We start from the raw sequence: 24,539 nt of genomic DNA on the forward strand, positions 1-24,539 counted from the left end.
TAGTACATATCCCAGCTTCCCTTGTCAGACCTGTAGCCTATAGTACAAATCCCAGCTTCCCTTGTCAGACCTGTAGCTTATAGTACAAATCCCAGCATCCCTTGTTCGACCAGCAGCTTGTGGTCTTCTAACTGTTACTGACCTACAAATCCCAGCATACCTTGTCAGACCTGCAGCCTGTGGTCTTTTAGCTGTTACTGACCTAAAAAACCCAGCATACCTTGTCAGACCTGCAGCCTGTAGTACAAATCCCAGCCTCCCTTGTCAGATTTGTAGCTTATAGTACAAATCCCAGCATCCATTGTCAGACCTGCAGCCTGTAGTACAAATCCCAGCATCCCTTGTCAGACCTGCAGCCTATAGTACAAATCCCAGCATCCCTGGTCAGACCTGCAGCCTGTAGTACAAATCCCAGCTTCCCTTGTCAGACCTGTAGCCTGTAGTACAAATCCCAGCTTCCCTTGTCAGACCTGTAGCTTATAGTACAAATCCCAGCATCCCTTGTCAGACCTGCAGCCTGTAGTACAAATCCCAGCATCCCTTGTCAGACCTGCAGCCTGTAGTACAAATCCCAGCTTCCCTTGTCAGACCTGTAGCCTATAGTACAAATCCCAGCTTCCCTTGTCAGACCTGTAGCTTATAGTACAAATCCCAGCATCCCTTGTCAGACCTGCAGCCTGTAGTACACATCCCAGCATCCCTTGTCAGACCTGTATTGTATTGTACAAATCCCGGCAGTGAATCCTGATATGTATAGCAGAGAGGGCTGGTGCATGTGAGCTCACAATCTCTTCTTTCTTTCTGTGTCCCCACACAGTGAAATTTCCGAGCGACGAAGCGTTTTCATAGCGTTTTCTAAGCGATTTTCCGAGTGATTTCACAGCGATTGTTTTATAGAGATATTCAGTGATATTACATCTGATTTTTGGCGTTTGGAAAAAACATTTTCCTTTGACGTCAAACATCTTCCTTTTTAACTCAACAGCTCTTTTAAGAGCTTAAAAACTTGGGCGAAATGCCATTCTGCGCCCCCTGGAGGAAGGTAAGGCAACTGTTTTATCTGAATTTAGGGTTTTGCTGCATAGAGAACAGATACAGATAAAGTATAGAATGTGATAGAATCTTTCTCTTCTCCTTCAGCCACAGGCGGAATCCAGACCCCTCTCTGAGATTGATAAGGTGAGTAGAAAGGAGGGTAAAACACTCGCCGCTACTGCCGGAAGTGAGACATGTTTTGTACCCTGGGGAATATTATGTTATCAATAAAATTCTTCTTTTTTCTATTTTATTTTCCAGCCTCCTGATGGTCGGCTGACCAGGATGTGCTTCTTGGAGAGGGCAGCACCGGAGACGTCTACAAGGTAAGGGACCAACCAATTCCTAGAGAGTAGAGGAACAAGTTTGTCATCACTACACACAATCACACAATGATTTAGGCAGACATATCAAGCTTCTGGTTTGGGGGCTGCATTAGACCCTCTCTTTCCTACTATTCCTACTTGTATATAAGTCAACCTTTCTGTCTGTATTACAGGGACGCCACCATCGTAAAGGCGTGGTAGCGGTGAAGATCGCCAACATCAGCCGAATATATACTATACACTATATATCAATCCTATTTGTGTAGTTGCCTATGTGAGCTAAAGCAGTTCGGCGGCCACAAGAACATCGCCTCTTACTATGGAGCCTACTACAGGGCTCCACTCACGGAGTGCTCATGGGAGCTCTTGGAAGTAAGAAATGATTTACTGTATCGTTTCATTCCTCTTGTGCCAAAGCAATCTCCACTGGAAGCGATAGAATACATGACCTTAAATGATTTCTATACATTGCAGATTGTTCTCGAGTACTGTGGTGGAGGCTCTCTCTGCAACCTCATCAGCAAGACCAATGACCAATCCCTGAAGGAGACCTGGATTGGCTATGTCTGCAAGGTTTTAAAGGTACGGCCAGAGAAGGACTCTTCTTTAATTGCATAAATTATGTATACAATCTCTTTGTTGGGAATGTTTAGTCTTATGTCTGTTATATTTTAACCTACATCTCAATCTCCCCAGGGGCTGCACCACATCCACAAGAACTGGGCCATTCATAGAGACATCAAGAGCCTGAACATCATGCTCACAGAGACGTGAAGATCAGGGAGTAAAACTTACAGTTATAATGGATGGTGGGGAGCTTCTGTGAATATGGAGTCATGAGGTTTCATAATTCAGGTTTCTATCTTATTGTGGTTAAACAATTTATTTTCCATTAACAGATACTATCTGTCATTTCAGTCGACTTTGGAAACAGCTGGGACATGGACCCGCAGACTGGATTGTGCCACGAAGCGGAAGGGACTCCACATTGGATGGCACCCGAGGCCATAAGGCAGATGGGCCAGCGCATGGCATACGACACTAAAGTATGTTGTACTTCTATTACTTGTAACAACACGGAGCATTTACTTATCAGTGTTAATGGAACATAGGAGCAGTCATTTTCTCATGGAGAGAAAGGAGTTTTTCCTGAAACGTTGGGTTTATTAACTTTTTGCACAATGTGTCTGCTTTAATATATTTGCACATTTGCATTGTGATGCTGGTGTTATGTACTGTAACTGCTATTGTTTGTAATGGAGATGTATTGCTGTATACACGTTGATATATAATGAAGAATTTTTTCACTTTTACCTATACCATGATGTGTTCATTTACTAGGGTGTGCATTGGGTTATTTTAGAAGTTGTATTTTGTTCTGTTTTGGCCATAAGGGAAAAACACGTAAGTGAATCACAACAATTGTGGCTACTTTATTTTATACATTGAGCAGCAGAGGTTCTATATCAGAATGGGAGGAATTTGGGGTGATTAGCTATTTCCAGCAAAAAAGAACTTTTTCTATAGATTAAATAAATAACTTCTAGACATGTGTGATGGGCCTGATATATATGTTTTTCACTTTTAGCATACGCAGATCAATATCCGGTGGAGCACCTGATAAGAGAAGCCCAACCACCGAAGCTTCAAACAGATGGTGAGTTGGTCCCAGCTTGTGTCACTGTACATTGTACCAGTGCTTGCAGACATGGAACTTATTAACACTTGGGACATTTGGCAACTCCTATATCCACTTAGCCGCTTCCACAGTCTGCCCTCACCATGTCCCTTGTCTGTACAAATTTGGGATAATGGGGAGATTTCAGTCTCAGCTCAGGGGGAAGTGTATTTTTTTAAATAACTCCTAAATATAAAAAGAGGTTTTTCTACTGCAGACTTTAAATGTGGCCCATGAGATGCAGGCAGGGATATGTGTGTTTTCAGGGAAATATAGGTGGATGCAGAGCAGATATGATATATTTTATGTATATAATCAATGTCTATGTCTCAGGGGCATAACAGTATAACTGTGGGCCCTACTACTGTGAAATTACAGACCATGTGCACTATGGTGCAGTCAGGAGAGGGTGTGGGAAAATCACAGGACCTTACCTTGTCCCTCATACCCTTATAGACATCTAGATTTGCCACTGATATCCTTTGTTATACCCTTGTTGACCAGTTTGGGATAGTGGTGGGGAATCTTGGGTTGGGGAACAATTGTATGTATGTGTAACTTTATTTGTAAAGCGCTGTTAAGGAGTCACAGCGCTGTACAATGCATAAAAGTACAATATAAATAAAAGTATCCATGGGGGAGACAAATCACATAATAAATATATACCTAATCATAGGACAAAGAGCTTAAGTGCTATGTGGTAAAAGACATAGTGGGAAGGAGGTCCCTGCCCCATAGAGCTCACAGTCAAAGTGGATGGGAGGCTTACATACAGGTGCAAATTGGAGATGAAAAAGTGCACAAGGTAAGGCATGGTCAGTAGGGACAAGACTTTGGGAGAAGATTTCTATAATGTGTAATGCTGTAATACTATGGGTCTCGCTTCTCCCTAAAGAGATCAAATCAAAATAGATAGATAAATAGGGGATAGATAGATGATAGATTGAGGGATAGATAGTTAGATATATTGATAGAAACAGGGATAGATAGATAGACAGAGGGACAGATAGAGAGATAATATATGATAGATAGACAGATAGATATACTGCAAAATATATGTATATTCTGGGGTATAGCTAATGGTTACTGGGTAAAAGTTTCTGGAATCTGGAAACAATGATCGGGGGATTTTTTTTGCTAGCTAAAGCTAAAATCTCTTTTTTTCCAGGTCACAATGTTTTGTGTCCTTCTTGGAGTCCTTTCTGAAGAAGGATCCTTTCGGAGAGAGGGAGTGCTGAAGAACTCCCGCAGCACCAAATTCATCACCCAACTGCCACCAAAGAAGATCATCAGGGCTGAGATTGGAGAACATCTCCAGACTCTGCAGAACCGGCCGGCCAAGAAAGGTGAGGGAATCTATTATATTTGATACGACTGCACCATCACACAGTGTAACTCAACAGCTGCAAGAGTTGGTTTTAAAATAATGGCACTGGGAATAATAAACATGTTTTAAGGGGTACTTTAGCTTAATATTATATTTTAGTATAATGGTGACAATGGCATTCTAAGACAATTTGCATTTGGTCTTCAGTCTTTATTTTTTTGTTTATGAATCATATTCAAGCTCTAATTAGTATTCATGAATCACAAATATGATTTTTCCCTATACAGGACTGAAGGGAGAAGCTCTCCCGACCCTGAAACAGCTGCAGCGTGCTTGTGACTTCTGCACACAGACATTGGCAGAACAAGAAGCAGCTCTGCAAATGGCCCTGGAGGGCTTCTCCTGTGATTGACCTTGTGGCCAATAACATCAACAGCCCAGAATGAGTTTCCTGAATCACAGCCGAGGAAAAAGAAAACATCCACAGGGTAAGGTCCCATCTCCATTCAGTATTCCTGTACAATGGTTCTTAGCTGGTAGAAAAATAGCAATTTGATTCCCTGCTGCATGGTGTGTGTCTACATTGGAAGGACCCGAATCCTCACTGTGCACAAGAGGTGGGTTTCGGCTAGAAGATGCTCAAGTTTACATTTCTTGGTCACAATCCTCCCCATGTGTGAAGCAAATAAACACATCGGGCAGTAGGGGCTGAATCAAGGTTTTCTGTGCTGATGGACATTAGCCTCACTGCAGCAGCTGCACAATAACACAACAGGGTAGAATGCAATTGAGAAGGCTCAGGCATTGTTTCCTATTCCCATAGCCAGTGCATTTATTTTTAAAAGGAGTATCAGCCTGAGAGAAAAACTCCCTAACATGTTAATGAATAAGGCTTGTGCATAAATGCCATGCCTCTGAATGAGAATTAATGATGATCTATTACTGACTGATATTTTTTTCTCGTACAGATCCAGTGGCATCTGCAGCTCCACCGGCACCATCTCCTTTCAAGCTGATGCAGTTCAGCAAGTGGTAACTTCAAGATTCCTGCAACTACACCAGCAGGGAATTTATCTCCTTATGTAGTTCCATGATCATATTCATATTGTAGAAATTCATATATCTATATATTATTTTGTGTAAGTATCGATGGTCAAATTACCACTCATCAAGGTGATAAAATATATTTTATTATGTGGAAATATTACAAATTATATTCAAAATTCAAATAGCTAGTCAAACATACCATTGACAGCCTAAAGTAAATAATCTGTATGCATAGGTAAAAGTATAAAGTTTAAGTGTATATGAGGTGCGCGCGTGCATGTCTCTCTCTCTCTCTCTCTCCATCTCTCAGGAAGAGAGATCCTTCTATCCCTCCAGGGAAGAAGAGAGCAGGAGAGAGACCAACCTTTTGTTTCATAGTATATGCCTCTTTCAGGGCCTATGCACCCCCCCCCCCAAGTATCTATATAAGGCAAGAGCATATGTTCTACAGCCTAGTTCTACAAGGAAGTGTGAGTGAGTAAGACAGGCGTACATACATTATACTGTGGTCAGTATTACTTTTAAACTGTGTCAGCTAATTTCTACACATATTCTACCACATCTCCACCAGTGGTGTCTTTGCTTCAGTTTACATCACTCCACCCACACACATCTCCACCTCACTTTCCAACTGGCATAGTTCCATCCACTATTAGGACCTTAGTTTTCATTAGTATCCAATTGCCACATCTCCACCCAAGGACTTTTCATTTAACTTTAGCTCCACCACCAGCCCTTTTACCATATTTTACCTCTACCCGCAAGCTCTATCCTTTTACCTCCACCAATATCTTCTTTTATTTACATATCATCAAGACTTTCTCCTCTTTAAAATATCTTTTAATCCTTGCCCTTCTTCCTGCACCTCCATTGGTTCTTCCATTCCACCAATACCAAGACATTTAGTCACCACCACACATCACACACTAAAATGATGCCCCCTACACAGAGGCTTCTCTTCTCCACTTTTTTCTTTTGCCTCCCCCCCCCTGCAATCTCCTAACACCAATTACTCAGTGGTTTCTCCTGTTCAAATTCTTTCCTTTCTAAATTCTATCATTTCAAGCCTTCCACTCAACAACCAGTCACATCTCCTACTCTAAACCCTGACATAAACTCTTAGTACTGATACTGACATAAACTCATAGTACAAGTTGATCCAGGGACTTGTCCGATTGCCCTTTGGGAGTCAGGAAGGAATTTTTCCCCCTCTGAGGCAAATTGGCTCTGCTCAGATGGGTTTTTTTTGCCTTCATCTGGATCAACTACTAAATAGGAACATCCCATTTACACTAAAACTTGAACCTAATGGATGTGAGTCCTTCCCAACTTAAATTAGTATGAATTAATCTAAAATGCATAAATAGAACATCCAATTTATAAATAAATATGTTACACATTTCATTGGTGTTCTTGCATTTTTTATAGTTCTATAGTATTGCCAGGGAACATTACAGAGAGAGACTTCTAGTGCATGAGAAAAGGGTCACTGAAAAGTAAAGGTGGAATAAAGAGGCAAGGGTGGGAGAAATTGGTGAAAGGAGATGCTAAGGATGAAGAAATATAAGAAGGGGATAAGCCATGTCTGGAGCTGAAAAGCAGGAAGTAGTGTTCTGGCTATTATATTAGACATCCAGTCACTCCAGCCTTTATACATTACATTTTTGGCTAACTAACTATATTAGAAACATTTTTTATTTTGCACAGCCTATCTATTTACCCAGTTTTGTTTTGTCACACTAAACCGTTATTTTAAACTAAAAATATGTTATTTTTGGCCTAGCAGGGACTTGGATATAAAGGTCACTGCCATTAGTATCCTTTGGTCCAAGGAGAAACTGACTCATTGGGTCTAGAAATAGCTGATCCATAAACATGGCACTGTCATTAGAAACGTTTGTGCCATGATAAAGTTGCCTTTGGTATTATTTGGGCATAGGAAGGGCAGGTCTGAGTGATGTTTCATTGGGCATCAGTCCATCCCGTGATTGGTCTGCTGATAACAGGTGGGATATTAAAGGCCACTGGAAAGAAGCCCTGGGCCAAAGTAAGACATACATAATTTACTCTATATTTTTATTCGTAGTGAATATTTTACCATAGTACCCTGCTCCCCAGAGGTTCACAGCACATATCACTTCCTTTGGGACAATGGGAAGAGGAGGGTCCGTCCAGAGTCACCAGGAAGGTTTGTTCTGCTGAAGTGGGGGGATGTAACTTTACCAATGACACGGCTGAGAGGTAGTTCAGCAGCCCCCCTGCCCTGATATTAATCCATGCAGTTTATGTTTAGTCCTGGGTGTACTTGCCCTTTAAAGGGGACCTGTCACCCAAAAAAAATATTCAAAATCCTATTTTATCACATTAGTCAAGCAAAATGAACTTTAATTACACTATATAAATTAATTGAATCTTGTTTCCTTCAGTCTGGGAATTCAAAATGATAGCAAGTAGGCAGCAGCCATTTTGTGGACACTGTTTTTAAGGAAAGCCTTGCATCATCTCAGAATCTTGTTTTTGCACCAGAATGGGGGACCCGATGTCCATCCCCATGTACTGGCTACACAATTAAATTGTGAAAAGAATGGGAGAATGCGGGGAGAGCAGTGACATCTAGGAAGTGCTGAATGGAAAGTGAAAGTAATTGTCTGCCCCGCCTCTAGGCCCATGGCATAGAGGAGGGGCAGACAATATTTGATTGACAGCTGAGATTTTTAAATGAGCTTACAACAGCTATGAATGCTTTAATAAAAAATAGAAATTGGAATTCATGTTTAATTTGAAAAAGATTTTTATTATACAGATTTTTGTGTCTGGGTGACAGGTCCACTTTAAGAGACAGGGTGGGGGGGGGTAGACAGAGCAAGGGTTAAGTTTATGTTATTGCAGGGTACAACAGTATCAAGCTTCTCAGTTCTGTTGGGCCCAGGCCTTTAACAAATCACATGTTGATCTTGCTGCCTCCCTGCTGCATGGTGTTGCCCCCATGCTTTATAATGAAGTAGTAGAATACCCATGCCCACTGACATACATGAGTAGGGGAAATAGGAGACGCTGCTTGTGGGAGTAGGCGCCACCAACAGGTTTTCACAGTCCATTGCACTGATTTAGGCTGGGTGCCAGCACAGTCCAGTCAGCTCGGAAGAGGCATTATACTGGGCTTGTGCTGTGCCAGGGACATTATCATACATGGGCCCTCAGAAGGTCCTGCCTGACCAATATCTAGGGTTGTCACCATTTTCGAAAAAAAAAAATCTGGCTGTACAGAAAGGGGAGAGACAATGAGGGGGTGGTTCGGGAGAAAATATGGTCGATATGGGAGCAGGAGGATTATAGGAAGAAGGGAAAGAAGCGGAGCTGGAGGCAGAGATTGGGGAGGGACAGGACAGGGGTGGTATGTCAGGGAATTATACATTTATGAGCAAATACATTGCTGGTTAAATGTGTAACACTGGTCCCAGTTTCAGCTGCTATATTACAGGTTAGGCTGGTGATATGTCAACCCCATTTATATCTAATTGAAGCCATATGTATCTAGGCAGGTGTGAAATGGACCCTTGACTGAAGTAGCCACTGATCAGCTCCCTGCTCTTGTACGGTCCATTGGCCAGACTAGTCCACCTCTCAAAGAATGAGCCAGGTAGCATATTTTGGTTATCAGATCTAAGCAAGAAAAAGAATCAAACAGCAAATCCAAACACAGGGTATAGATCTATATATTCAGTAGGACATGTGGCAGGGGGTTGGGATCTGATAATGAAACATCCCACAAATGGGACACACAAAAACATCATACAAAATAGTTTATTTTTATTTATTTTTTTGTACAAAACAGAAAACGAATGACATTATTATGAATTCTATGCTGAATTATAAACATAAGGGCCTGGTTTCTACCTGTATATAACTGAGCAGCTTTACACCTGTAGCAGCTTCTCCACTTACTTTTAGTAGTCGTCTGGGGCTTTCTTCAGCTTCTCAAAATATTCATCCAACTTCCTCTGGAGTTTGCCCAGAATCTGCAGAAATGAACGAGAGAGAGAGAGAGAACAGTTTAGTATCAGTCAATAAACCCCTTTTACATCCGTGTGCAGAATAAATACCTAGAAATGTTCTATTAGAGCAGGGGTGTCCAAACTACGGCCCGCGGGCCAACTGCGGCCCGCGATCCAGTTTTAATCGGCCTGCAGCCAGGGCCGGATTACCCACAAGGCACCCTAGACTGGGCCTCCCCATCCACCCCCTACCGTGGCGCGTCGCTCTGCACGCACACTTCTAGGAGTGCTCGGCGTGCACGCTGCAGAACAGCTCAACCGGACCTCTACTGCTGCGCATGCTTGTTGGCTATTGGGATATTGCATCACTCCAGGATGAGAGCGAGGTTACGTGCATGTCAGAGCCAGCCGTCAGCATCCACTTCCTGGTCCACGCTGCTCTAAATACAGTCTGGCTGGGCTGCCACAGTACTCCTTCAAGCATCGCATTTCGTAGAGTGTAGAGTGATGCGGCAGAAGGGCTGGGCAAGCGGCAAGTGGGCTGGACAAGCGACAAGTGGGCCGGGCAAGCGGCAAGTGGGCCGGGCAAGTGGCAAATGGGCTGGGCAGGCGGCAAGTGGGCCCATTGGTACAGAGCAGCTGGTTCCTCTGGCACATAATGCAATTATGCAACTAGAGGGCCTAGGGCCCACCAATGCCGGGGCACACCGGGTTTTAACAGCTGTCAGGCTCGCAGGTTGGGCATCCCTGCTTCAATCCTATGCCCGGGCATAAAACTATGGCAGCATATATCAGTATGCTGTCCCAGCTGCTGCGTGTCTGGCCAATTGGGAATGCTGGGAATTGTGGTTGCACTGCTTTAGACTGGTACTTGTCGTTGTATTACAGCTGCTGCTGGTTCAGTCCCAGTGTCTATAGTGGCTTCCCATTTCATATTGCCTGGGATCCAGCATGTCAGGCTGAATGGTCGGCCCCCACACATTTTCACCTCACCAAATCTGGCCCTCTTTGTAAAAAGTTTGGACACCCCTGTATTAGAGGCACTTTATTGTGTCTGGTGCAAATGGATATAAGAGGGATGACTCTACAGGGGATCAGTGATTGGAACAACTGGGGGCCCCCGAACAACTTGGCACTACCCAGTGATTTTACATTTTCTCCTCTTTAAAGAAAAGTTGAATATAAAAATGCTACAACTGTTTGAAGCCTGAACAGAAGGGATTAAAGGGCTGGTTCGCCTTTAAGATCACTTTTAGCATGTTATATGTCTACATTTATTTCTCATAGTTTTTAAGTTATTTGCCTTCTACTTCTGACTCTTTCTAGTTTTCAAACAGGGGTCACTGACCCCATCCAAAAACAAATGCTCTGTAAGGCTACAGATGTATTGTTATGGCTACTTTTTATCATTAAGGTCCTCTCCTATTCATATTCCAGTCTCTTATTCAATTCAATGCATGGTTGCTAGGGTCATTTGGACCAGATGGCTGATACTGCAAACTGGAGAGCTGCTGAATAAATAAAAAGCTAAAATAACTCAAAAACCACAAATAATAAAAAATGAAAACCAATTGCAAATTGTCTCAGAATATTTCTCTCTACATCAAACTTAAAAGTTCATTTAAAGGTGAACAACCCCTTTAACATGAGACAGGAAGGAAAACAGAGAACTCACAGCCTGATTGTGCCGTTTACTTTCATTCTCCTATTCATATTCCAGTCTCTTATTCAAATCAATGCATGGTTGCTAAGGGTAATTTGGACCCTAGCAACTAGATGGCTGAAACTGCAAACTGGAGAGCTGCTGAATAAAAAGCTAAATAACTGAAAATCCACAAATAATAAAAAATGAAAACCAATTGTAAATTGTCTCAGAATATATCACTCTCTACATCATACTAAAAGTTAATTTAAAGGTGAACAACCCCTTTAACATGAGACAGGGAGGAAAGCAGAGAACTCACAGCCTGATTGTGCCGGTTCTTTCATTCTCGCCCAGGGCCTGCCGGAGATGGTCAATAGCTGAATAAGGGAACCAAACCAACTGAGAGGTTGCAGAGAGAGGAGCCTGGCAGGAAAGAAACATCATTATTGTGCTTTATACAGCGCATGGCTTCTCCAGTAGAACTGATTTTCCTATCACAGTGGCACATGCACAGTTGGTTCAGTTCAGAAGGCAATAAAGTCATCAGTAGGTTTGCAGAGGGAAACAGACACTCCATATGGATAGTGCCATAAAGGAGAAGTAAAGGCTACAACTAAATAAGCTTTATCAAAAAGGTCTATATAAATATACCAGTAAACCCTCAAAGTAATGCTGCAGAGTCCTCTGTCAAAAGAAACACATTTCTTTCCTTCTATTGTGTACACATGGGCTTCTGTATCAGACTTCCTGTTTTCAGCATAAATCGCCAGGGCTTGGGCTTGAGCATGCTCAGTTTGCTCCTCTCCTTTTCCCCTCCTCCCTGCTGTAATCTGAGCTCAGAGCTATGAGTGAGCAGGGAGAGAGGCAGGAAGTGATGTCACACCATGCTAATATGGCAGCTGCTATCCAAAACAAATAGAGAGAGCTTCAAGAGCTGTTTACTCAGGTATGGTAAAGCATTCTACAGAATAAATATAGTGTTATAGCTTGCACTATTGTGGCTAAACTATTGGAAATAAACGGCTTAGGTAGCTTTACTTCTCCTTTAAATGAAATGAGTATACGTGTTTGGGGTTCATCTAAGAAGCCATACCCTGTACCCCACAAAAATTCGGAGGCACAGTGACTCTCCCATCTAAATGGAAACAGCAACCGGGTGAGCTCTGATGCAGTCCACATCAACCTTCTTTATTGTTAATAACTGTAGACTCCCCCCCCCCCATAAAATTCAGACACACTGACTCCCCCTTACCCCACAGAAATTCAGAAGCACAGTGACTCCCCCCTCACCCCACAGAAATTCAGAGGCACAGTGACTCCCCCTTACCCCACAGAAATTCAGAGGCACACATCCCTTCAATCTCTACAAACATCCAGCGACACAATGAACTGCCCGAAAACTAAGGTAGAGGTTACAACCTGTACCAAACCTACAATACAAGTTGGCAACACCGGGGTTTAAGTTTCAGGTCCAGTCAAGAGTCCGCAGCCGCCACTAGAACCCATTACCACTTTCCCATGTTTGAATTTGCAGCTCACTAATGGGTAATACGCAGTGGAACGGTCACATGACCGGATCACATGACCGTGACGTCAGGTCCTTTCCGAGGATAGGAACTAGCTGCTATCAACCCTTCTGATGGTGGAAAAGGAGGCTTCGCGAACGGGATGTGACGTAATTCATTGCGCTGATTAGTTGAGCAGCGTTTAGTTTACGCATGCGTAATAATCAGTGGCGCCGGGTGAAATGGTGCAAAGTTAATAAGGCGAGTCGGCGAGTGGCAGTCAGTGTGAGTTGCAGCAGGTAAGGGTCTATGGTATGGTTGGCTGCGCTCACTCAAGGGCCTGCTACTTTATTTCCCTCCTGCAGGTTTTTTTTGCTTGTAGTGTCTTAGGTACAAAGCAGTTTTAGGTACAAAGTGTGTCTGATGGTTCCGGTCACTTCTATCAAGCCGGTTTTTCATGTCTCTCGTTCCCCTTAAAAACTAATATAGCGTCGTATTTTGGGCGTACTTGCTTAGAATAGCCAGTGGCCCTGGTGTCGCCTGTGTTCCGCATAGTATGGCCATGTGAGTTTATAGCTTCCCCTCAGGCCTGCTTTGTGTAATAGTTTAATTTAATGGGAAGGTTCATCTCTAAGTTTACTTTTAGTATGTTATAGAATGGCCAATTCTAAGTAACTTTTCAGTTGGTCTTCATTTATTTTTTTATAGTTTTAACTATTTGCCCTTTACTTTTCAAATGGGGGGGGGGGTCACTGACCCCCTCTAAAAAAATGATCCATAAGGCTACAAATAGTTATTTTTACTTTTTATTCTTTCTATTCAGGCTCTCTCCCATACCTCATATAGGGTAAAAAATGGATCAGCGCCTTTGGCAACGGAGTCGAGCACACCAGAAACAAAAAGGAAAATAAATGGATATATAGAGTAGTATTTTCAAGATGATAGTTTCACACCACGTGTTGGTATACAGATTTTCTGTTGTGTTTTATTATTTCCCCTTTTCCAAGTTCCCTTTACAGCATGCATGCGTGGCTTCCACCAAGGGATGGCTAAAATGCCTACTTACAAGACGTTAATCGTTAGATCGCATGTAATGGTACCTGCGCCCCTCTCCTCTTCCGTCACTCCATGCAGTCACTCGCACATAGAATAGAGACTGATATCGTGTAGTATGCTTTAATGAATATTTAAAAGAATATAAAAAAATGTTGCACTCCCATCTTAATCAGGTTTCACAAGCGTTATTATAAAGTTAGCTGTCCTTTGCAGGTTGCCCAGTTCTTTCCGGGGTAGGAGTAAAAAAGCTGGCTTCTCCTGGCTTATTCCCTGCTGGTCAGCGTCTTGTCCCCACTGCCTGATGTGTTTCGCTGATCCAATCGGCTTCCTCAGAGGCATGTCTCTCCCATACCTATTCCAGTCCCTTATTCAAATCAAGGCATGTTTGCTAGGGAAATTTGGACCCTAGCAACCAGACTGCTGAAACTGTGAACTGGAGAGCTGCTGAATACAAAGCTAAATAAATCAGACTACAAATAACAATAAATGAAAACTGAATGCAAATCTGTCTACATCCTACTAAAAGTTAACTCAAGAGTGCACAACCCCTTTAATAAGGGGATTTCATGCAATTATATGTTGGAAGCTTTCCACTAAGTTCAGTTTTTAAATGAGAATGTAGGGTGAATGGGAGATGTTGGCATGTGGCAATATCCTCCCTGTTTGTCTGCACGCAGGCTGACATGTCAAAGGGAATGAGCATGTATTGGCTTATCTTAGCCTGCATAGAAAACATAGGCAGAAGCCAAAGCAGCACCTAGTGTGCCACAAGCCTTAGGCATTCCCCTGTTAATGATTCCAGTCTTACTTGGTTCCTCTTAAAGGAATTGTTCAGTATAAAAATAAAAACTGGGTATATAGATGGGCTGTGCAAAATAAATAATGTTTCTAATATAGCTAGTTAGGCAAAAATGTAATGTATAAAGGCTGGAGTGACTGGATGTCTAACAGAATAGCCAGAATCCTACTTCCTGCTTTTCAGCTCTCTTGGTTTCCACTGACTGGTTACCCTGGTGACCAATTAGTGACTTGAGGGGGGGGGGCACATGGGCCATAACTGTTACTTTTGAATCTGAGCTGAATGCTGAGGATCAATTGCAAACTCAATGAACAGTTCTGTCCCTTGTGCCCTCCTTCAAGTCACTGACTTTCCTTGTCCTTTAAAGCCTTAAACATTTAAATTAAAAATCCTTCTCTCTGCTTTGAGCTGACAACGTTGATTTGTTGCAGTTTACCCAGTCTTAATTTTAAATAACCCTTTTTTTCCTCTAGCTCAGTTTCTGTATTGTTACATTCCAAACTCTGCATTAGCAGTTAGCCTATGGCTCTTTGTACTGTGGGTGACATGATACACCCTGTATCAACATAAGCTCAGTGGATTGCGCTGAATATATTTTGCCAGTTGCTTTAATTTATAAATATGTATGGTGGTATTTCTGGCACACAAGCAGAATATGAAGTAAATTTTAACTTGAATGCTTCCTGTCACTTCCTGAGCCTGAGCTGATAAAACTTTATTACCAGTCCACTGAGAAGCCACATGATAATGTGCTGTTTAGAGGCTGCTACTTAGAGAAGGAAGGAGTTTGTTCAAAGATAGATAGGGAGCTCTGAACAAATTACCCTGTTTATGAAAAAAGGAGGTAAGATAATTGAAAACAGCCCAAATTAGTGCTTTATAAAGGCTAAAAGAGGAAATATGGATTTTGTAAATTAAAACAATAGGTAGAATGAATGTAATTTCAAAGCAAGTTCTAGTTATTGTGTTTGTTGTAAACTGCCCCTTTAGTTCCTCAGGGAGTGGGACGAATGACAGACTAGCAGATGAAAAAGAAAAAGGTTTTTTTTATATCTTAAAAAAATTGCTATGTTCATAACAGACAACATACTGGGGTTTCTGCTAACCCAATTCTGCATAACAATCTTGAGTATGATGTTTAGATATACTATTTGACCCAATTTTGACTTGTATAGTTGATCATATTGATGAAACCAGTCTTTGGCTTTACCAGTACACTTATTAAACAGACTTCTGCACAGAATAACCTGTGGTACCATGTTTACTCATTATTGCTTAGAAAAAGAATATGGGGCTCATTATGAAGACAGGTGCTAAACTGCACATTTTGGGATGCTTTTTGCAACTGATCAGCAGTTCATTTTCAAGGACTCTACAACAAGTTGGAAAATGAAAATTGCTACTGGAAACTGCATTTGTGCAAGTTAGCACCTGTATTGGTAAATGCAAACATAAGCCCATTAATTGATACATTGCCTCTTTGTTTAATGTATTGTTACTTTTTTTCTATAGGACTTTTGTCTGCAGCTGGAATGGTTCATTTTAATTTGCAGAAATAGCACACCATTTTATTCTTTGTGGGATTTCCAATTGACACGACATGGATCAAAACAACAGCATACCCCCTTTCCAAGGGCTGGCATCACCACAGGTGGGTGTGAATTCCATTTATGCTTTTGCTGTGTGGTAATAAAACGTTAAAACTGCTACTTTTTTCCTTTTACCACAACACCTTTTAACAACAACATTTAAATACGATGTCCTATAGGCATTGTAATATTAGTTTAGTCTACACTTAGCAAAATGTGGGATCATTCTTCAAAGCACAATATTTTTATTTGATAATGCTCTTAAATTTTCACTTCATTTTCTAGTTCCATGAGCAGAGTAGACCAGTGTGTCTATATTTAGACAAGAAGTCACTGAAAATTGATAAACAGGACTTCAAAGAGAGAATGTGTACGTGTATAGGATAGAAATAAATGTCAGGATTTAAATTTTTGGTGTTACTGGTCTTTAAAGCTGTAAAGATCCATTTATTTCATGAGGACACCATACTGGCCTTTTCACTAAATCTTTGCATGATTTGGCCCCCCAAAATGCAGGCCTTGCATGATAGGATTTTAAAAGTAGCTTAGAAGGCCCCATCCACAGCCCAATATGCTGCCAACTGACTTTGGTGAATATATCATATTATATTAGTAGTCTTTCTAAAGCAACCAAACAGCTTTTACCAGTGCATGCTAACAGTATATTATATGTTAATTACTTTAAAATGCTTTTTATTTTTTGGTGTTACTGTTCCTTTTAATATACTTTTGTATTTTCCATGTTGAAAAGTTAAGTACACAACATACAAGGCATTTTATCACTGCTAAAGCTCAAAAATATAAACTGCATCCTTGGGTATTTCTAAACCAAAAACAAAAAAACTACATAAACCAAAAACAATATATATAATAATTGAATCTGGCATATAGCTGTTAAATATAATTCAAAATTAACTAAAGTATTGTTCTTAGAAACATAATTGCTTCTGCCATAGATTCCTTTGTAGAAGCTCTTAAATCTGATTTGATTATTTTCAGTAATTAGGAGTCAGAATCTGTACATTAATGCCAGCTCCAACTCCAGGTGCCCAAAATTGCTTCCTGCTCCACAACTCAAACACCACAGCTCTGGTTGTCTTCTTGTAAGTGGTGGTATAGTCTGGAAGGGGGAGGTCTTTCCTGCTTTCTGTGCAGGGCTGTACCATCAGATTTTTGTTAAAGGCATTCCCCTGTACTAAGCCCAGTTCAAAGGAAACTGTAATGTCAAAAGACTTATTTATGTTAGTGTTCTAAAAATGAAGTTTGGGAGCAAATACATGTATTATTAAAAATATATATATATGTATTTTTTATTGCCTTTCTATAGGGTTCTCTGACTCCAGGGATAAATATTTTCAGTCCATTGATAACCTATGGAACTGGTCTGACCCCCCAGCCTGTACAAACAACTAACAGTTTGTCAATACTGGAAGAACAGCAAAGACAACAGCAGCAGACGCAGCAGTCTACATTACAGCAAGGGAATCAGGGGTCAGGCCAAACCCCTCAACTGTTTCACCCACAGACTCTTACCACAGCACCTCTTCCAGGAAATACACCATTATACCCCTCCCCAATAACTCCAATGACACCTATTTCTCCTGCCACCCCTGCATCAGAAAGCTCAGGAATTGTTCCTCAGCTACAGTAAGTCTCTATCTTAGGGGGCATCTTACAGACATCAATTGTCAGATCTGTATCTTGTATGTAGCTTTTGTTTGTGCATTTATATAGCGCCATATGGCATACAAATGGTAAATCCTGTATTTACTGTATAAAGTTAAAATGACTTATTTTCCCTGTTGATATTTATGAATATCTTTGACAGTGCAGCATCACCAGTCTTTATTTACCATTTAAGTGTTCATCTTGGCTGTGTGGGCTTTTGAGTTTTTGTTCACTCACTTCATGTAAAATGTGGGCAAATATTGCATTCATAGAACATTTATAATCTAACATATTTGTCTAAATATTGCTGGGTGCTGATTATTGCTTTGGCATGTGTATTCTTCATAGATGTCTATAGCAGGACCCTCTTTTATAAAGTATTTATAAAAATACCCTACACATTATCAAAATGTGAAAAATATTCAACTTTCATTAAAATACAGAAGTATTGGATTTAAAAGCTTACTCTGTATCCTAATGCTTGCACATTTCCAGGCTTCCTGTATGCAGGAGGAGTTCAGCACTTTAGTTTCAGCACTGTAATTACCAGCACAGGGGTAGGTGAATAGGTCTGGGTACTGATCTAGACAATAGTTCCCTCAAATCAGACCTTTACACTACATTCTTCAGCATTGATTGCTACTTTTAAAAGCAATACTGACAATTTCTTGTGGAGAAGTCTCTCTTGAGCATGGTTTATTGCAGTTTCCACACTTGACTGCTACATCATTTAGCACTTGCAGTAGCATCCTAGTTTATCCTAGTAAATTTAGTTAGGTGTTGTATAAGTCTGTCCAACATTTCTGAACAATACAAGTAAATAATTGGGAAACGTACTTCTCTGTAAGACATATGTACAGATAGGCAAGTGTTTCTCAAATTTTTTAATAGAGAGAGAGAGAGATACACACTGTTACAGTAGTTTATATTAGAATGAGAAAAAAACACTAACAAATTCATTTACATTTTTTATTTTGTCCAGGAACATAGTGTCCACTGTAAATCTTGGCTGCAAACTTGACCTAAAAACAATTGCACTTAGAGCGCGAAATGCAGAGTATAACCCAAAGGTAAGAAGCATGTTGTGTTCCCCCCCCTAAATTATGCTTGTTACCTACAAATACTTTCACTCTGAATTCCTATATCTATCTAAGGTAATTCAGAAGTATATATTGGTGCATTGTATCAAAAGAGGTGCCACACTTACACCAATGCTCTGTTTGAAGATCTGGTGCACGCTGTATTCCTCTCTGCACAGGTTAATTCCACATAAGAATAAAGACTCCAGCAGTATGATGCTTAAGTCTAATAAGGTCATGACATTCTAGAAAAAATGTGTAATTCCTTGCCCTAACTCATCTGCTGGCAAGAAACTATACCCTTTCTATTGGAGTGAGCTCACTGAGCAAAGTATGCTGTATGCAAATTATGCTGCCTTGGTGTGGCACAGGGATTTGAGAATCTGTGTTATCACTGTTAATAGTATCTCCAGGTTTTTTTTGCAGCCTGTGGTTTGTGGTTTTAAATTACCTAGGAGCTGAACTAATAACGTAAGAAAAACCAAATATTGCAGATCCACCCATATCATGTTTTATAGTACTAAATGAAAGCAGTCCTATTAGTGAGTGACACAACATGGACATAGACAATGTCAAAACAGCTACCTCCGCAGTCATTTGATGTGTCCCTATTGCTGTCTATTCTCTACCTCTTCTCCGTCCATCACCATGCATTGTCTTCCTTCAACCCAAAATAAATTATATTGGAGCAGACTTTTGGCCTTGAAGCACTAACTGGTGATTTGAAGAATACCTTAACTGAGGGGTGGCATGGAACAAAAGTGCCTAATGTGCAGATTAAAAATTACACTGATCTTGGGGTGGCTTGATCCTTCATTAGTCTGGAATACTGTTACATTGGTATAATTTAAGAATATAAAATGTTTTTATTTAATGAAATTGTGTAATATCTTTACATACTGATATATTTTGTCTGTAAACTTTTTTTCTTCTTTTAAATCAGCGTTTTGCTGCTGTTATAATGAGGATACGAGAGCCACGTACAACTGCGCTTATATTTAGTTCAGGAAAAATGGTATGCACTGGGGCTAAAAGGTAAGTTTCGCCCCCCCCCCCTATTGGTTTAACCTAGCGCTACCACACTGTCTGTGTTTAGCAATAAAGGGAAATAGATGGGCCATGTTTACTGGCTGACAGACAATCAGTCAGGGGCCACTACTTTCTTGCTCTGTGTGACTGTTTTTGATTTTTGTTTTATTATGTGACAGATCAGTCATTTAAATGTACAATCCACAAGTGAGTGGAGACTGAGCCAGTTGCTTGTTTGCCAACATTGTTAAGACCTACCAGCATGAAAAGCATCTTGCTTGCTAAAACATTTAGTAATACAGTTCAAATAAAGATAAAGTTGATTGAAAACTTTAACAAGATTTTGGAGGCAATGGTCGTTTTTTATTTTGATCCCCCTAATATCCTTTAATGCAAATGTTAAGTTCTGCTTTAGATCTGCTTTAAAGGAGAAGGAAAGGTTAAAACTAAGCTTTATCAGAAAGGTCTATATGAATACACTAGTAAACAAAGTAACGCTTCTCCGAATCCTCTGTCAAAACAAACACCACATTTCTTTCCTTCTATTGTGTACAAATGGGCTTCTGTATCAGACTTCCTGTTTTCATCTTAAACCTCCAGGGCTTGAGCATGCTCAGTTTGCTCCTCGCCCCCTCACTGCTGTAATTTGAGCTCAGAGCTATGAACGAGCAGGGAGAGACTCGGGCAGGAAGTGATGTCACACCAAGATAATGTCAGCTGCTATCCTAAACAGAGAGCTTCTAGAGCTATTTACTCGGGTAATGGTAAAGCATTCTAAAGAATAAAAATTGTGTTGTAGCTTGCACTGTTGTGGCTAATCTATTGGTAATAAGCTGCCTTGGTAGCTTTCCTTCTCCTTTGAGAGTAAAAATAATGAAACTCCAATGTATACGTACGGCATCTAAAAGCTGCCGCAGTCATGTAAAAGTGAAATGGATTACAAGTTAAAAAGAAAAAAAAAAATAGATAAATCCAATACCTCTTGCATAAAATGTGGAGTAAACAAGGATTTCAAGGTTTTAATATTCTTAATTAGTTGTGTTCATTTGCTTTGTTCCTTTTTTATATTCTAATCTATTAGCAAATAAGTAGACATTCATGCCTCAGATTTGAATTTTGATAAATAGGCCTCCACATCAAAGAAGGATGTCTAGTAAGGAGAGGTAAGATGGTGACTCTTCATTAGAAAGAAATATCTTAATGTGCTATAATATGATTTAAAATATATTACAAATGAGTAGGTTTCATATAATTATTAGACATTGTATCTGTAATGATAAATTAATCTATTTTTTATTTTTCTTCTAGTGAAGAACAGTCTCGTTTAGCAGCTAGAAAATATGCCAGAGTTGTACAGAAACTGGGATTTCCAGCCAAGTTTTTAGATTTTAAAATACAAAATATGGTGGGAAGCTGCGATGTGAAATTCCCTATCCGATTAGAGGGACTGGTCCTTACACATCAGCAGTTTAGCAGGTAATCATTTCATGCTGTTGTTGTGTCTTCAAGTGTTAAGTTTAGCAGTTGCATGTGGGCCATGTGAAATACATGCTAAGCATACTGAAACAGGATTTATTTCTGTAAAGGATTTTTTTTTTTTTTTTTTTTAAAGAGCAGTGCAGATCGTTGGCAAAACATAAATAAATATTGGTTACATTGCCACAACAACATACTTCATGGAGGGAGTTTGCTTTAGCAGTATGGGCATATATTTTCAGTATACCAAGAGGAATGAGTCGCAGGAAGTCAAACGTATAGACTAATGTGTTTTTTGTTTTTGTACTTAGTTATGAGCCTGAGCTGTTTCCAGGTCTTATCTACAGAATGATCAAACCAAGAATTGTCCTGCTTATTTTTGTTTCTGGAAAGGTTGTACTGACAGGTAGGTAGTTTGTTATATTCTCATTTATGCATGTTGACCAGTTGATGTTAAAATACTTTTTCCTTCTGTATTTGTCTAATGGAAATAAAAGCCGAATATACTGATATTTTTATAAGGGGTGAGTTATTCACACAAGAAACAACCAACCAAACAAACTGTGGTTTTATTGGAATAGTTTGATATCTGAAAACTTTGTTAATTTAGGAATTGCATGTGTTTTGTAAAGTGGCCGGAGTTCCAGGTTCAGCTCCGACTGTAAGGGGATTATTTACTAAACCTCAAATTTATCTGGTCAGGCTTTTTGGGGCAAAAACTCCGATTTTTCATGAAAAAATGCTGCAAAAAGCCTGAATACGAAAATCCACGCTCTGAGTTTTCGACAAAAACCAGACTATTCGGGTTTCTGCTCTATTTTATCGGGTTTTTTCCCAATTCGATAAATTCGTTTTTTAGGTAGGACTCCACGAACGATTTTGTCGTGATCCGACACGCTACTACAAAAATAAAGTAAAAGAATTGTTGCATGGTGTCGCAGCGTGACTGACATGACTGTTGGATGCAGGCTCTGATCAACCATGCAACAATTCGATTTCTTACCTTATTTTTGTCGCATGCATTTTGTCGGATCGTGACAAAAATCGTTTGAGTCCTACCCTTAATTAATAAATTAAGATCAAATCAGGCATGGGAGTTTGGTCATGGGTTTTTTTAATAAAATATGAGAACAATTTTGATTTAAGTAAATAACCCCCTAACTGTGGGAAGTAGGTTTTGTATTCTGACACATTCAGTCGAGAAGAAAATGTGTAAGCCTGTGTTTTACCTACTTGCCACTCTTCAGTTATGGGTTTGTTTTTCTATCGCTTGTATCTACTTAAAAACTTTCTCAAGAAATACACAGAACTTAGAAACAAGAATAAATGCTGTTATAAATGGGCTGTTCATAGAAGGGATCATAGGCAGCACGCATGGGGTATGGGTATTGTAATGTTAGGTTCTCCCTGAGGGGGTGCAAGAGTAGTCTGAATGTCTATGTGCCAAAGACTGTCCTAATTGGATAGTTTGGGTCTTGTTCAATAATAAATGTATCCTTGTAACTTTGTTTCAGGTGCTAAAGTACGAGCAGAGATTTACGAAGCATTTGAAAACATCTATCCTATCCTTAAAGGCTTCAGAAAAACAACGTAACCGCTGGCTTAAACTTTTTTTTAATGTAATATAGAACATTTTGTACAGGATTTTGACTGAACACACCCCCCCCCTCGTTACATATGGTGTTCCATTGAAACCAGTATATTTGTGGGGCTTTGTTTCCTGATGGAGAATGGTTTTACATGGACTTTTAAAAGTTTTTAATTTGGTTTTATCAAGATTGCTCCCTTTTACACAGAAGAAAGCTGGTCAACAGGAACTTTAGATGGAAAAATCTGCTTCCGTATGTTTTAGATTAAAATCTATCAGGGAAAATCTGGGTACTGTAAGGAGTCCCTATTGTAAATAGATTTCATAAATACATTATGCTCTTTAGTAATGACTTGATAGGTTTATCTCTGCACTTGATAGCATATCTTATGAATATGAACCAGCAAGTTTTATTATGTAAAGTAACTGATGTGTGCTCACAGCTCATTGTTCTGTTTGTTTTTTATTAACTAACCTTGGGTCTGAAATCTGAGCAACCAATGTAATGAATCACTTTTACTACAAGCTGATTGATCTGGACTATGATTTAATTGCTTGCAGAGTTTATTAAATCTGAAACCACTCGGACAAACAACTGTATATTATATACTCTAAGGAATATATAAAACCTGTAATTTTTGTGTTTACTTGCTTTGTGCCAAACACATTCCCGATTCACAGAATTCAGTGAGATAGAATAAATGTATAATGTTTCTGTAATTTGTCGTTAAAGGACCAGTAACATCAACTTTGTTTTTTGGGTTTTTTTGGTATACCACGAAAAAAAAAAAAACACCAAGACTAATTAAACTTTAAAATTTGCACAGCCTATATTAGGAAATAATTTGCTAAAAACTCCGCTTGCGCTCCTCTTCAGAAAAGGAGACACAATGACGACCCATCGTGCAGCGCTAGATTTCTCCTCCCTGGCTATCTCCTATAAGGAAGGAAGGCAGGGAGGAGAAATTGAGCGCTGCACAATGAGTCTCCTTTTCCGAAGAGGAGCACAAGCAGTGTTTTGGTAAGTTATTTCCTTTATAAAGGCTGTGTGATTTTAAAGTTGAATTTGTCTTTGTGGGTTTTTTTTGTGGTATACTAACAAGTTTTTTTTTTTTGTTTTTTTAAATTGATGTTGCTAGTCTTAAGTTGTTTTTTACAGTCAGTCTTACTGTGGTCCACACATTCAGAACTTGTTGTGAAAACCTTCCATGAATATCAAAACCGCTTCTGGGGGCATATTTATTAAGATTGGAGACAAACATCCCTGGGTTGTTGCCCATAGAAACTAATCAATTTTTTATGTTTTTAACTTGTGGGTGACTGTTACAATCTAATTGCTGATTGGTTGCTATGGGCAACATCACCAGTGATGTTTTTCTCTTGTGTTAATAAATAAACTCTTTTAGTTTGCAACACTATCTCACAGGTTATTCAGAATTAATTCAATACAAATATTGTGTTGTCTGCCTTCGGGCTGGTATGTTTATTGTTGTTGTAGACTAGGAAATCGCCCCTTAACCCTTTCACTGCCAGCCAATTTGGTACTTTTATTGCCGGACCATTTTTTAGTTTACTCAGGACAACCTAAGCTTTCAAAATGCTCGAATTTTGGGGTTATTCCACTTCTGTAAAAACAAATAGGCTTCCAAGTGTCTAAAATATAAAAAAAAAATCATTTTTCCCATAATACAAACACA

General features: G+C 39.9%; 1 protein-coding gene and 3 long non-coding RNA genes across 6 annotated transcripts; 3 read left to right on the forward strand and 1 right to left on the reverse strand.

Moving 5' to 3' along the window:
- Positions 1-1,172: 1,172 nt before the first annotated feature.
- On the reverse strand, positions 1,173-12,641 carry LOC121393662. 2 transcript variants are annotated; one of them, XR_005961228.1, is made up of 4 exons: positions 12,381-12,641; positions 11,373-11,476; positions 9,359-9,432; positions 1,173-1,380 (listed from the first exon to the last, which is right to left on the reverse strand). It is a non-coding gene; the product is annotated as an uncharacterized LOC121393662 (long non-coding RNA). The 2 variants fall into 2 exon arrangements; XR_005961227.1 differs by lacking the exon at positions 1,173-1,380 and adding an exon at positions 8,192-9,076.
- LOC121393663 lies at positions 1,444-2,144 on the forward strand. The gene is made up of 3 exons (XR_005961230.1): positions 1,444-1,733; positions 1,836-1,943; positions 2,058-2,144. It is a non-coding gene; the product is annotated as an uncharacterized LOC121393663 (long non-coding RNA).
- LOC108715319 lies at positions 2,145-6,809 on the forward strand. Its single transcript, XR_005961229.1, has 5 exons — positions 2,145-2,407; positions 2,950-3,018; positions 4,208-4,385; positions 4,654-4,854; positions 5,335-6,809. It is a non-coding gene; the product is annotated as an uncharacterized LOC108715319 (long non-coding RNA).
- Positions 12,642-12,803: 162 nt separating the features above from the next.
- Positions 12,804-24,255, forward strand: tbp.L (TATA-box binding protein L homeolog). 2 transcript variants are annotated; one of them, NM_001090900.1, is given in 8 exon segments: positions 12,804-12,857; positions 15,926-16,064; positions 17,330-17,649; positions 18,653-18,740; positions 19,693-19,784; positions 21,087-21,254; positions 21,566-21,660; positions 22,769-23,434. In NM_001090900.1, coding segments are annotated over 7 exon segments (894 nt in total). In that variant the 5' UTR covers positions 12,804-12,857; positions 15,926-16,013; the 3' UTR covers positions 22,849-23,434.
- The last annotated feature ends 284 nt before the right edge of the window (positions 24,256-24,539 follow it).

This window comes from Xenopus laevis, chromosome 5L (genome assembly GCF_017654675.1).
Source record: "Xenopus laevis strain J_2021 chromosome 5L, Xenopus_laevis_v10.1, whole genome shotgun sequence".
NCBI lineage: Eukaryota > Metazoa > Chordata > Amphibia > Anura > Pipidae > Xenopus > Xenopus laevis.